The sequence below is a fragment of the Myodes glareolus genome, chromosome 15 (assembly GCF_982192425.1).
Source record: "Myodes glareolus chromosome 15, mMyoGla1.1, whole genome shotgun sequence".
Taxonomy (NCBI): domain Eukaryota; kingdom Metazoa; phylum Chordata; class Mammalia; order Rodentia; family Cricetidae; genus Myodes; species Myodes glareolus.
In genome coordinates this window covers 20,710,304-20,725,010 of record NC_142040.1, presented here as the reverse complement: position 1 = coordinate 20,725,010, position 14,707 = coordinate 20,710,304, and the positions used below count along the sequence as shown (strand labels likewise).

At 38.0% G+C, this 14,707-nt stretch overlaps 1 protein-coding gene across 1 annotated transcript in view; it reads left to right on the top strand.

Moving 5' to 3' along the window:
• Jmy (junction mediating and regulatory protein, p53 cofactor) overlaps nt 1-14,707 on the top strand; it is a 73,157-nt gene that overhangs the window by 20,124 nt on the left and 38,326 nt on the right. The window contains 1 exon segment of the mRNA XM_048455831.3: nt 8,790-8,940. Within this exon segment, the coding sequence (XP_048311788.3) occupies nt 8,790-8,940 (151 nt within the window).

Genomic DNA, 14,707 nt, shown 5'->3' with positions numbered 1-14,707 from the left:
TGTATTGTATCAGATTTGTATTGAGTTGATAGTATTATAAATGCATTTTCTAACTTAGCTGGTAGTCTGCAGAGATTTTTGGTTAGTCCAGTCTGTATTGCTTCTGTTCCCGTGATCCCAAAGGATTGCCTTGTAGGACCTTCTTCCACTTTAGATGGACTCATTAATGTCTCTGGCAGAACTGATTTCTCTGCAAGCTTGACAAGACATCAGGTGTGAAACTAAAGCTCAAGAATATTTATGACATTATGACATTAAGTATTTGTTAGAGAGGTCTAAAATAACCATTGAAGGTACTCTCTGAGGACACTCAAAAAAAAGTGGTAGAGTTAAGGCATAAAACAAAATAAATTGAAAAAGATTGAGAATAAGTAGGAAACAAACAAAACTTAGACAAAAAACAAGTGAAACCTAACCCTGGTTACATGAAAAATATGTATTTTACAATTCATCTAAATGACTTTTTTTTTTTTTTTAAAAGAAAGTAGTGTTTGTGTGGAAATTGTTTTGTTTTATTTTATAACAGGGTCTCTCTTTTTATAATCCTGTCAATCCTTCAGCTCACTATGTAGACCAGGCATGAACTCAGAGATTTTTCTGCCTCTTTTCTCTTGAGCACTGGGACTAGAGGGGTGTGCCACTGTAACATGAATTCTAGTTGGTCTTAATAAAATCTCAGTGTCAGATATAGGGATTAATGCTGAGAAGCAGATTGACCAGCCACTAGAAGGACCTCCCCTCTCCCATCCCTAGGGTTTCTCTGTAGCTTTGGAGCCTGTCCAGGAACTAGCTCTTGTAGACCAGACTGGCCTCCAACTTACAGAGATTTGCCCACCTCTGCCCTCCCGAGTGCTGGGATGAGACCTTTTACTCTACCAATGCTCAGACTGAAGGGGCCATTCTGTCCTCAGACTTTTTCCTCAGACTGCAGCTGTCTCAAACATGAAACTGAATCTGAGTTCCTGTCTCTTAGCCTTTGTATTCTTTCTCCACCCAGCCATATCGTTCCTGTCTCCACCTCCCTAGTGCTGGGGTTAAAGGCGTGTGACCCCAAGTGCTAGGATCACCTTTGTGTGAGCTCTGTTTCTATTTTAGACAGACTCAATCTTGTGTAGTCCAGGGTGGCTTTGAACTAACAGATCCCTCTATCTCTAGTCCTGGGATTAAAGATGTGTGCCACCACTCTCTGGCCTGTAGTGGCTTAGCTCTACATTCTTATCTTCAAGCAAGCTTTATTTGTCAAAATATCATTACATGTCACCATTCCCAGCTTCCATTTCCATCTTTTCACTCCTTTTACTCAGTAGTATTCCAGAGATCTAACCAGTCCAAAAAGTCTGTAAAATATTATGTAAAGGTATAATACAAAGAAGTATAATAAAAATACAAAAAAAGAAATAATACATAAATTGGAAAAACTGAAATAAGGCCCATTATTTTTAGGAAGATCACGTAGAAAATTCTAAGGACTCAAAAGAGCTGTTAGGAAGAATATGTAAGTTTAATGTGTACAGTCATTATGAAAGATTTGGTTGTATATTGTCTTCTAGATATGAACAACTGAAAATTGAAAATTTTTATAATGCTACTTACTTTAACAGTTCTTGTACACCAAACTTTCAGTAACACAATTCTTACTTAAAGTAATGCTGAGGTCACTGTAGTAGAGTAACTGTCTTACTGTGCCTATTGCCCTGGGATGCAGTTCCCAGCAGCACAGGACAAATAAATCCCAAAATTTGGCAGAAACTATAGAGCACCTAACTTGAGAGGTATTGCACATTAATAGGTTGAAAGACTCAGTAATAATTATAGTATGTCAGTATACTGGTCTGTTCTGTTACTACAACAAAGTGACCAAGGTAGGCTGCTTGTAATAACAAGGGAAGATAGTCTGAGTCATGGTGCAGGCTCTGGCGAGGCCTTCATTAAACCCCCTTTTGGTGGTCGCAGTAATAGGAGTGGAAGTATGAGCATAAGATCATGCAGTCATCCAGTCCACAGTCCCTTCTGAGGGTGCAATAAGCTGAACTGAGAGCTTCTTACCAGGCCCCTCGCCATCACTACCATCATGGGGAACAAGTTTGGGAATTAGACATAGACTACAGCAGTAAGATCTCATTTCATCGATATATCGAAGTAAATCAATTTAGCAGTGCCTTTATAGATTTAGTATTTAACCTAACAAACTATTTTCATATACAATAGTGTTTTGTTTTATTTATACACATACAAGGGCTAAATTGGTCATGGTGGTGCACACTCTTTGATCCCAGCACTCAGGAAACAGAGACAGGCAGATCTCTGTGTGTTTGAGGCCAGCCTGGTCTACAAGTTAAATAGAGAAACCCTGTCTCAATACACTCTCTCCCCTGCCTTCCCAAAATAGTAGAAGGGCTAAATTTAACTACTTATCATCTTACATACTTTACCAAATTTTGGTGAGAACACTTAAGATCTGCTGTTCTGTTTTAAAAGAATATTACATATTGATAAGTATGTTTTACTATGTTGTAACAGATCTCTTTAGTAGTCTTCCTAAATAAAATTTTGTACCCTTTAACATAAAACCTTCTCTAAGCCCCAAATCCCTCCCTTCTACATGAGTTAGTGAATACCATTCTATTCTTTGTTAAAGGCTGAATGACATTTTTTTTTCTCCCGAGACAGGGTTTCTCTGTGTATCTGCAGCTGTCCTGGAACTCACTTTGTAGACCAGGCTGGCTTTTAACACAAAGAGATTCGCTTGCCTCTGCCTCCCTGAGTACTGGGATTAAAGGCGTGTGCCACCATTGCCCGGCTAAATGACATTTTTATGTGTTTGTGTGTGTGTGTGTGTGTGTGTGTGCGCATATATATATATATATATATATATATATTCATACTTGTTCATGTTTTCTTTGTCCATTCATCTGTTGATGGACACACACATTCATTTCATCTCTTTATTTTTGTGAGCAATGCTGAAGTTAACGTTGGAACCTCCTATCTCAGACATTAAGTCCTGAATCATATACCTAGAAGTAGGACTGGAAGAATGTGTGGTCTGTTTTTAATTGTCTGAGGTGCTGCCAAAGTAGTTCCTACCAACAGTGTGCAAAACCTTCTCTCTTTGTCTCCTTCCCAATATTTGTAATTTTTTATCTTTTAATAATACCCCTTTAAATAGGAGTGAGATCATACCTCATTATGGGTTTGACTTAATTTCTCTGATTAGTGGTATAGAATATTTTTTATATACCAGTTAGCCACATGTCTTGTTAGCTTAGGTTCTTTGCCCAAAGAGGTCTGGTAGGGAATCATCCAGGGCCTTTTAAAGCCCTCAGATAGTTTCCCTCAGCCCTCTCATTGCCCAGTCTGGCTTTGAATTTTGTATCTGCTTTGCTGGTACCCCAAGTAGCTTGGATTACAGGTGCATGCTAGAACACCCATTTCACACTCTCGGCTGGTATACTAACAAGCTCTGATGGTTCTTGATAATTGCTTATCATTGAACCCCAGTGTCTAGAAAAGTTACATTGTACTACAGTATCAATAAGTATGTTCATAAATCTGTGTTGGCATTTGCTTCACTGAAGAATCTTAAGCTAGGTTTTCCCAGTATCTTAACAACAGATAGAAATAACATAATAAATTCATGATGTACTTTTATAATAAGGAGTTCTGTGCCAGAAAATTTGTATTTATAAATTAGTTTTATTCTCCTGGCTACCTAAACTGACACATACCTTTTTCCATGTTAAAACAGGCTCTGTTTTCTTTCTATCCTTGGAATTCCAAACAGAGCTGTCATTGTTTCTAAGCACACAATTCAACTGAACAGGGCTGCTGCGACATCTTCAAGTTTCCCAAGTTAGGAAAAGAAGTTCGGAGAGGATTGTTGCTTAGAGCCTTGAGTACAGTAAAATGATGAGGCAAGGTTTCTAGCAGCGGGTTGCAGCATTATATATAGCTGCTGAGTTCAAAAATCATCCACAAAGGAGCAGAAGAAATGCGTTACAGGAAACTGACGCACTTGTGTGGTTTGGTTTGGTGTGGTATGGTGTGTGTGTGTGTGTGTGTGTGTGTGTGTGTGTGTGTGTGTGTTCTGTTGTGAGTGTTGTGAGGGGGGGATAGACAAGTGCTAATCCAGCAGCAGTGTGCAAGTTATCATCAGATGAGTGTGCCATTCTGTTTGGTTTGTAACCTCCTCCTACAAAAGCCATAATACAGAAGTTTGGTCTTTTCAGTGTCTATCCCTCCTTTTGTCTGTTAATGGGTGGTACGCAGTTTATTCATGTAGGTGGAAATGATTTCTGTCTTAATGTTCTGAGCTTTGAATTTGTATGTTCTTTGTGTTTAATGAGTTTTTATTCCATAGTTAAATCTGTTGGGGTTTGATCAGAAAATCAAGATAGTAATTTCAACAGTGAGTGTTGTAACACTAAGATTTGTTAACTAGGTATAAAGTAAAGCAGGTAATTAAGAAGGCAAGAAAGTAAGCTACCTCAAAGGAAGCAGTTATAAAAATAGTCACCACTTTTAGACATGAAAGAACTAAAAAAAAGGGACAGAATTTATTGAGTTAAACACAGAGGGCAGGGCCCCTGGAGTTATATCCTTATAAAAAGAATGTTGCCATTCGGGAGGCAGAGGCAGTTGGATCTCTGTGAGTTCAAGGCCAGCCTGGTCTACAAGGTCTAGTTCCAGGACTGGCACCAAAGCTACAGAGAAACTATGTCTCAAAAAACCAAAAACAAAACAAAAACAAAACAAAACAAAAAGTGTTAATGAGGCTGATAAGGCTGCAGACTTGATTTTGTTGTCTAGGAAGGAACTGTTAGTGCTGGACCATAAAAGCAAGTCTGGGATGACGGCTGCAGGTGCAGCCTTTCCATTGACATTACCTGAAAAGGGTTTGCAGATTCCAAACCTAGCATTTTTTTCTTTTTTATTATTTTATTTTTTTATTGATATTTATTGAGCTTTACATTTTTCTCTGCTCCCCTCCCTTGCTCTCCCTCTCCTCTTCAATCCTCCCCCAAGGTCCCCATGCTCCCAATTTACTCAGTAGATCTTGTCTTTTTCTACTTTCTACTTCCCATGTAGATTAGATCTATGTAACTCTCTCTTAGTGTCCGCATTGTCTAAGTTTTCTAGGATTGTGGTTTGTAGGCTGGCTTTCTTTGTTTTATGTTTAAAAACCACCTATGAGTGAGTCCATGTGATAATTATCTTTCTGTGTCTGGGTTACCTCACTCAAAATAATGTTTTCTAGCTCCATCCATTTTCCTGCAAAATTCAAGCTGTCATTATTTTTTTCTGCTGAAAAATGTATGTACCACATTTTTCTTATCTATTCTTCAGTTGAAGGACATTTAGGTTGTTGTCCAGGTTCTGGCTATGACAAAGCTGCTATGAACATAGTTGAGCACATGTCCTTGTGACACGATTGAGCATCCTTTGGATATATACCCAAAAGTGGTATTACTGGGTCTTGAGGAAGGTTGTTTCTAATTTTCTGAGAAATCGCCACACTGACATCCAAAGGGGTTGTACCAGCTTGCATTCCCACCAGCAATGCAGAAGTGTTCCCTTTTCTCTACAACCTCTCCTGCATAAGTTGTCATCAGTGTTTTTGATCTTGGCCATTCTTATAGGTATAAGATGGAATCTCAGAGTTGTTTTGATTTGCATTTCTCTGATGACTCAGGATGTTGAACATTTCCTTAAGTGTCTTTCAGCCATTTTAGATTCCTCTGTTGAGAGTTCTCTGTTTAGGTCTGTGCTCCATTTTCTTTTTTTATTGGATTATATGATCTTTTGGTGTCCAATTTCTTGAGTTCTTTGTGTATTTTGGAGATCAGGCCTCTGTCTGATGTGGGGTTCGTGAAGATCTTTTCCCATTCTGTAGGCTGTCGTTTTGTCTTGTTGACCATGTCCTTTGCTTTACAGAAGCTTTTCAGTTTGAGGAGGTCCCATTTATTAATTGTTTCTCTCAGTGTCTGTGCTACTGGGGTTCTATTTAAGAAGTGGTCTCCTGTGCTAATGCCGTCAAGTTTACTTCTCACTTTCTCTTCTAACGGTTCAGTGTGGCTGGCTTTATGTTGAGGTCTTTGATCCATTTGGTCTTGAGTTTTGTGCATGGTGATAGATATGGGTCTATTTTTATTCTTCTACATGTTGATATACAGTTTTGCCAACACCTTGTTAAATATGCTTTCTTTTTTTTATTTGATATTTTGCTTCTTTGTCAAAGAAAGTTCGAAGGTGTGTGGTTTAATATCTGGGTCCTCGATTCAGTTTCTTTGGTCCTCCTGTCTGTTTTTATGCCAATACCAGACTTTTCAGTACTATAGCTCTGTAGTAGAGTTTGAAGTCAGGGATTGTGATGCCTCCAGAAGTTCTTTATTGCACAGGATTGTTTTGGCAATCCTGGGTTTTTTGCTTTTCCAAATGAAGTTGAGTACCATTCTTTCGAGGTCTTTGAAGAATTTTGCTGGGCATTGTCTTGACTCTGTAGATTGCTTTTGGCAAGATTGCCATTTTTACTATATTAATTCTGCCTATCCAAGAGAATGGGAGATCTTTCCACTTTCTGGTGTCTTCTTCAATTTTTTTCTTCAAAGATTTAAAGTTCTTGTCATCCAAGTCTTCCACTTGTTTGGTTAGAGTTACTCAAATATTTTATGCTGTTTGTGGCTATTGTGAATGGTGTTGATTCTCTGATTTCCTCCCCAGCCCTTTTATTATCTGTGTACAGGAGGGCTACTGATTTTTTTTGAGTTAATCTTGTATCCTGCTACATTGCTGAAAGTGTTTCTGAGTTGAAGTTCCTTGGTAGAATTTTTGGGGTTGCTTATGTAAACTATCATATCATCAGCAAACAGTGAGAGTTTGACTTCTTCTTTTCCAATTTGTTTCCCCTTGATCTCCCTTTGGTGTCTTATTGCTCTAGCTAAGAGGAGGTGCGGTTTTTGAACAGGGAGAAAATGACTGGTCCAGAAAACTGTTCTCTGAAAATGACATCAGTAGCACATTTTACATGCTTTGCCTTTATTTCTCTGGAAATTCATTATATATTTGAAATTTATTTTTATCTGTGATTTGATCTATATTTGCATACTGTTATAGCATAATTTTGTGTTATGAGAAACTTTGTAAACATTTATTATTAAAAAGAATTGGATTCTATAAACTTTCTCATTCCATGTCTGGTGTTCACTCCCCCTTTATTTCAGACAGTCTGTTTAGCAGCTCTAGTCGCTCCTCAAAGATCTTCTTGGATGTCTATCTCAGCTCTTTCTGGCAGTTGTAGAATCTCTTGCTGTAGAGCACCATTGTTTAGTGAACATTTTGTGTGTGTGTGTGTGTGTGTGTGTGTGTGTGTGTGTGTGTACACCTTAGAAGACCTCATTTCCCCTTTGAGTTTTATAAATGCTGTCTTTGTGTTGTTGATGCCCAGATTTATATCTCTGGCTGTGACCTTTGCAAAATTAATTTCAGTACACACAAAAGTAAATCCTAGATATTTTCCTTTTTAAAGTCCCATTCCCCCTCAAATTAACGTGTTAAATACCAGGTGATTAACTTTTACTTCAGTTTTAGGTTAATTTGTTTCTTGCATTGCTTAGGGAATATGACTTGTTTTATTTTTACTTTTGAAATTCATTAGTGATTTTCAGTGATTTGATACCTGAAGGGTGAGTTAGATTTACCTGTTTTTCATTTAATATGTACGGGTGTTTTGCCTGCATGTTCATCTGTATACCACATGTGTGCCTGGTACCCACAGAAGCCAGAAGAGGGTGTCAGATCCCCTGGGACTGGAGTTACAGACAGTTGTGAATCACCCAGGTGTGTTGGGAATTGAATCTGGTTCCTCTAGTAGAGCAGCCAGTGCTCTTAACTACCTCCCACCACTTTTTGAGGCAGGGTCTTCCTATGTAGCCCTGACTGTTCTGAAACTTACCATGTAGACCAGACTATCAAGAGATAGTCTGCCTCTGCCTTCTGAGCACTGGGCTTAAAGGTGCGTGCCAACACTCTAGTTTTTCATTATCTAACAGTATTTTTAACTTTCTTTCCTTCATGCTTCAGCCTTCTAATAGCTAGAGTTATAGACATGGGCCACCATACCCTGCTTAAATGTTTGTTATTAATTTTTTTTAGTCAATCTTCTGAATGTGATAAAGCAGGATTGTGTGTATACACGATCCATTTCTGTTCATATTGTTGTTTCACCTTTGTTGTTTGTGACCTACCAGTCACAAACTACATAGCTAGTTTGTTATTATTTTTATCTTAACGGGATAGATGTTTGCTTAGGATATGCCAGGCCTTAGTACTTGAAAGATGAGAACAATAAATAAGGAAAATTTATTTAGAGTCCTTTCAGTATGTACATGGGTATATTTTTTACAATATCACCAATCATAAAATCTCTTTTTAATATTTAATGGCTTTTAAATATAATCACAGAAGGAATTGTTAACCTTAAATATTATTATTGTGTGAACATAAATTGTTCATTATTTCAATACTTAGAAATGACAAAACTCTTTGTGTATTGTTACTATATATGTAAAAGGGAATGGGAGAGTGGAAGAAAGTAGAAAGGGAAGCATGGAGGGAAAATTCGCGTGTCATCACTATTAAATCACTCTGTAAATATCAGTAGTGTATCTTCAAGAGCAGGATACAAGTAGTGTTTTTTATTTTAGCACCAAGCCTGACGTTCCTGGTATATAATATTCATTAAATGTTTGAAGAATAAGTAAAGAGACTTTTTTCCCTTTTTCTCTCTGAAGATTTCCATGGAGAATGATTATCTGGGACCTCGAAGAATTGAGAGTCTACAAAAGGAAGACGCTGACTGGCAGCGGAAAGCTCACATGGCTGTGCTGTCTATCCAGGATCTCACTGTCAGATACTTTGAAATAACAGCTAAAGCACAGAAAGGTAAGTTTTTCGGTAAGATTCCTTAGGCATTTTTTGATGATCAATAATTTTTTTTGTGTTTAGAATAATTATATAGAGTTGGGTAAATATCACTCACCCTAGCACAGAGTAACTATTATTAGCAAGTCAAGGTCTCCTTTCAGTTCCTTTTAGGCACATGTGTCTACCCATATGCATTCTGTAAATCAATAAAAAAGCTTGAGAGTACCTGCTGTTGGAGGAGCCACCAGAAAAGACTTCTCAGACATGGGTTGAAGTCTTTTTTAGCTGGCTGTCAACTTTACTGGGTGTTGGGGATCCCAGTGTAGTCCTGAACCTTTTTTCAGAGGGAGCTTTTAAGCACAGAATCTGTGTTCTGAGTTGACATACTTCAGATGTGGAACTAAAGAAGCCAAAAAGCAAGGTTAATCCATTTAGAGATGTTCTCAATATTAGGTACTTTGAATTGGGTCTTTGTTTTCACTTTGGCAGGTGGTACTGTTCGCATGCTGAGTTTTATGGCATAAATGGCACTTCCGTCATAGACTCAGTTGTGCCAAAATCTGGGAGACTACTAAGGTCTGAGGCCGGCCATGTTTCAAGTACAGAAACAGACACAGTGAGATCGTTTCATCTTGGATAGAGCCAGTTAATGGATAAACATAACTGAAGCAATTAGCTATTTATATACACATAAATGAAGTTTCTTACAAAATTATACTTTAAAGACTTTAAAATTTATCATACTTAAAACAGAATGTTTTTGCCCTTGTAGTATACTCTTTTGATCTTACAGTTGCTGTTATATATGAGACAATTTTAAAAGATGACCAGAAATTTTAAAAAGAGAAATATATTTGATACAAAGCAGACAATAGGGATGTTTTCTTTGAGACCTTAAGATTGAGGTTCAAGGAGATGCTGAGTTGAAAGCTTACAGATTTCATGCCGCATTAAATGATAAAAAGGTTCTTCCTCTTGGAGTAGTTTAGACTAAGAGTAAGCACAAACTTGAATTTCATTGCTAATATCTTGTTACATCTGTAATTTGTTGTCTGTGTGTGTATGATGTTTGTCTGTTGTCTTTCCCTAACAAAGGATTTTTCTCCATATTTATTGAACAGTACAGAAAACATGATATGGGAAAGGAATGAATTTTCTTCTATAAACATTTTAGAGTTTTACAAGAGATGTTTCACTGATATAATATGACCCAAAATAGTACTCAAAACTGCAAACATGTTATCAGCCTATCTCTATATGTTGCTTCCAACATTTATAGTGGATGTTTGTTTTCCTTTAAGGTTGCTCTCAACCTGTTGGCTGCTTCCAGCAAATGATTACTACAACACACACATACATGATTTTGAAACAGGGACATGGAGGTGTATATAGTAAAAGATCAAAGCTACATGTTGGGAGAGGATGCTAGTTCATTTCCCACCGCCAGGCAGCTCAGTCCCTAAATAACCACACAAGCTGTATTAATCAAATCACTGCTTGGCCCATTAGCTCTAGCTTCTTATTGGCTAACTCTTACATCTTAATTTAGCTCATTTCTATTAATCTGTGTATCACCATGTGACTGTGGCTTACTGGCAAGGTTCCGACTTGTCTGTGTGTTCGCAGTTACTGCTGTCTTACTAACTCTGCCTTCTTCCAAAATTCAGTTTAGTTTTTCCTGCCTAGCTCTATTCTGCTAAGCCACTGCCTGAAACAGCTTCTTTATTCATTAGCCAATAGCAACACATACAGAAGGACTTCCCACACCAGCTATATATTTAGCTTTTTTTGCAATATGATTACATTGAAAATTGAAGGTATAGTAAAGGTGGGTTCATTGTTTTTTTTTTAAGGACAAGTTAGAGAGACTGAACAAATAATAGATTGAGCATATAGTCAAGGCATGTTTTAACATGGTTGTAAGTTCTGACAAAAATTCAGTTTTTGAAAACAAGAGATATTTTCAGGAAAAAGCTGTTCCCTCACTTAAGATTCCCTAGGAACAGCTGTGACTATAGCAACAAAGCTCAGAGAGGATAAGAAAAGGGAGTGCATCCTCTGCGGAAGCAAACTCCTTATCTCAGGTTGGGAACATAGGTGATTCTTAAAGACTAAGTCAAGGAATAACAGTATTGTTGAAGTAACCACCAGAGGCTTGAAGTAAGCTGGCTATATTTGAGCATCAGTATAGGAATGGGAGCAGTAGGCATAAGGAGCTGACGTACAGTTATCTTTTAACATGAACATAAATTATTATGAATTCATTTCTTCTTAAAAGAGTTGTGGGGCTGGAGAGATGATGGACCAGTAGTCAAGAGCATGATTTTTCTTCCAGAGGACCTGGGATCAATTCCTAACACCCATGTGGTGGCTCACTCTGTTGGTTAATTCCAGTTCCAGGAAATCCAGTGCCCTTTTTGACCATCATAGACACCAAGCACACATGGTATGAACAGACACACATGCAGGTAAAACACCTGCACATGTAAAAGAATTTCTGAAATTTTTATGGCAAAAAAATTGCTAAATTCTTGTCTTAGTATTCTATTGCTATGACGAGACACCATGGCCATGGCAACTCTTAAAACGGAAAATATTTAATTGGACTGTGTAGCGTGGGGGCTGCGGGCAGGCCTGCTTTTTGTCCCGCCTGGCTCCCGCACGGCTAACTTAGCCCCGGAAATAACAACGCACAATTGTATTCATCTAAACACTGCCTGGCCCATTATCTCTAGAGAGTTAGTTACTGGCTAACTCTCACATCTTATGATTAACCCATTTCTAATAATCTGTGTAGCACCATGAGGAAAGATTCAGCATGTCTGACCTGGTGGCTGGCTTCATGGCATCTGCCTCATTGCCCTCTTCCCAGCATTCTGTTCTGTTAACTCCACCTACCTAATTTTCTGTCCTATCAAAGGGCCAAGGCAGTCTCTTTATTAACCAATGAAAATAACACACAGACAGAAGGCCCACCTACATCATTTCCCCTTTTTCTATTTAAACAAAAAAGAAAGGCTTTCACTTTAACATAGTAAAATTGCATATAACAAAACAGTTATTGAATAAGAATTACAGTTACAATATTTATATCTATTTCATCTTTATCATAATAATGGAAAACTATAACTATAACTAACTATTCTTCAACTCCATCAAAGACTCTAGAAGGATATAATATTACCTAAGTAAACAAGAAGCAAACAACTTCCAAAACTCTAGAAATGTTTTGGAACATCTTGCTGCCTGGACAGTCACCCAAAGTTCCTCTGTACTGTTTGGGCATCCATATTCACCCTACAGGCCCATAGTATTCAGAGACATTTCCATGAAGCAGGAAATTTCATTCAAAGGCAGTTCAGTCACTATCTGCTGTGTCCTGCAGAATGTCTCCCAGACTCTTTCATGAATCAGGAATCCCGAAAGATCATCTTACCTTTAGGCAAGTTCAGCAGTCCTCTCTCTGCGGGTTCTCTGTGTCCTGTTTATACAACAGTCCAGGCAAGAGCAGTTTCTTGCCCAAATGGCTAACCAACTCCATAAGGAGCCTCTTCGATGCCCATCTTCCTCTTGAAGTAGATTGGTGCTGCCAGGAGCAGACGTGTCTCATTGTCATGAAAAGCCCTAAGTTATTAAAACATTAAATGCCATGTTCTGTAGTCTTTGAAAGACATGAAGAATGCCTATCTGAAATATATCTATGCACATCTAGAAAATCAAACTAACATTACTACAAGTTTGACTATTATCGATTATTATTCATTAACAACCTATATTTTTAATTATACATTGTATTTTTAAATGAACTACACAATTACAATACCTCAATCAAGATCAGAAATATATACATATAACAAAATTGACCTTAAAATCCATACCAATGCAAATTATTCATATCTATATCAGGGCTGACTTACAGTTTAGAGGTTTAGTCAGTTATCATGGTGAGATGATAGCATGCAGACAAGCATGGTGCTGGAGATGGAGCTGAGGGTCCTTCATTTCAATCTGCAGCAACAGGAAGTGAACTGTGTGCTGGCGGTAGCTTGAGCATAGGAGACCTCATACTCCACCCCCATAGATACATACTTCCTCTATGAGGCATATATACTCCAACAAAGCCATACCTTCTAATAGTGCCACTTCTGTGGGGCCATTTTCTTTCAGACCACCACATTCCACTCTTTTACCCTCATTATGATAGGCATGTAGCCATATCATTGTAAATGTATTTTTACAAAAACCCTTTTAGTCCAAAAGTCCTTTTAGTTTGTAACATTTCAAACTTAAAAAAGCCCAAAGTTCAAAGTCTTTTCTGAGATTCATGCAATCTCTTAACTGCATTCTCTTGTAATATCAAAAAGCATATCACATACCTCTTACATATAATGGTATAGTATATACATTATCATTTCATAATGGAGGAAAGGAAGAATGGTGAGAAAATACTGGACCAAAGCTCAAGACAAAAAAACAGCTGTGCAAACTTCTAACTGTGCAATTCCATATCTGATGTCAACATTCTTCTGATTTCCAACTCCTTTTAGCTTTGTTGACTACAACACATTTCTCTCTTTTGGGCTGATTCCACTCCCTGTTAGCAGATTTCCCACATCTGACTTCTCCAAGACAGTCCAGGTTTCACCTTTATAGCTTCACACAATGGCCTCTCAGGGCTTCTGTACAGGGACATCCCTGCCACATACCTGGTCTCAGTGGCTTTCTTTAGTCTCATAGGAAGATTCCATAACCCCTGTCTTCTATCCTTCACTCTAAAGCCAGAATCACATGACTGAAGCTGCCAAGTTCTGGTGGCCTATCACAGCAAAACCCCCAGTTCCTGGTACCAACTACTGCTTTAGTTAGGTGTAGGTAGAGTTTTCTTGTACTGGTGATCATTTCCCAAATAGCCAACACTGAGACTTAATATTACTTATAAATGCTTGGGCCAATAGCTCTGGCTTATTACTAGCTAACTCTTACATTTAAATTAACCCATATTTTGTATCTACGCTCTACTTTGTGGCTTAGTACCTTTTCTCAGTATGGTATGCTCATCTTGCAACTGCTGGTGACTCTTCTGACTCTGCTCCTTTTCACCCCAGCATTCTCTCTCTCAGTCTGTCTCGCCTAATCTCTTCCTGCCCAACTATCAGCCAATCAGCTTTTTTTTAACAGTGAGCACAATATGTGTTTACAGTGTACAGGATTATTCCACAATAGTTAGGTGTCTACTGCTGTGAAGAGACACCGGGACCACAACTCTTATAAAGGAAAACCTTTAATTGTGCTTACAGTTTCAGAGGTTTAGTCCATTATCATTATGGTGGGATATGGTAGTGTGTAAGCAGACATGGTGCTGGAGAAGGAGCTGAGAGTTCTATATCTTGATCTGTAGGCAACAGAAAGTGAATGACTCACTGTGCATGGTTTGAGCATATATGAGATCTCAAAGCACATTCCCACACAGTGACGTACTTCCTTTAATAAGGTCACAATCTTATTAAAAGCCAAACCTCCTAATAGTGCCATTCCCCATAGGGGGTCGTTCTCTTTCAGAATACCACAATTCTATATTGTAAAGATGGTTAGGACAAAGTAACAATACAAAATTAATCGCCTTTGAAAATATAAAAGGAATGTCACAGTGAGTCTCATTGCATTTTGAACTAATCTAATTGACATGCTTCATTTATTAAAATGTGATTAGGTAGAAAGATACAGAGTTAAGGTTTCAGGTGACACCACAGTTAATGGTCCTATCAGTATTTTTTAGAACAGTTTA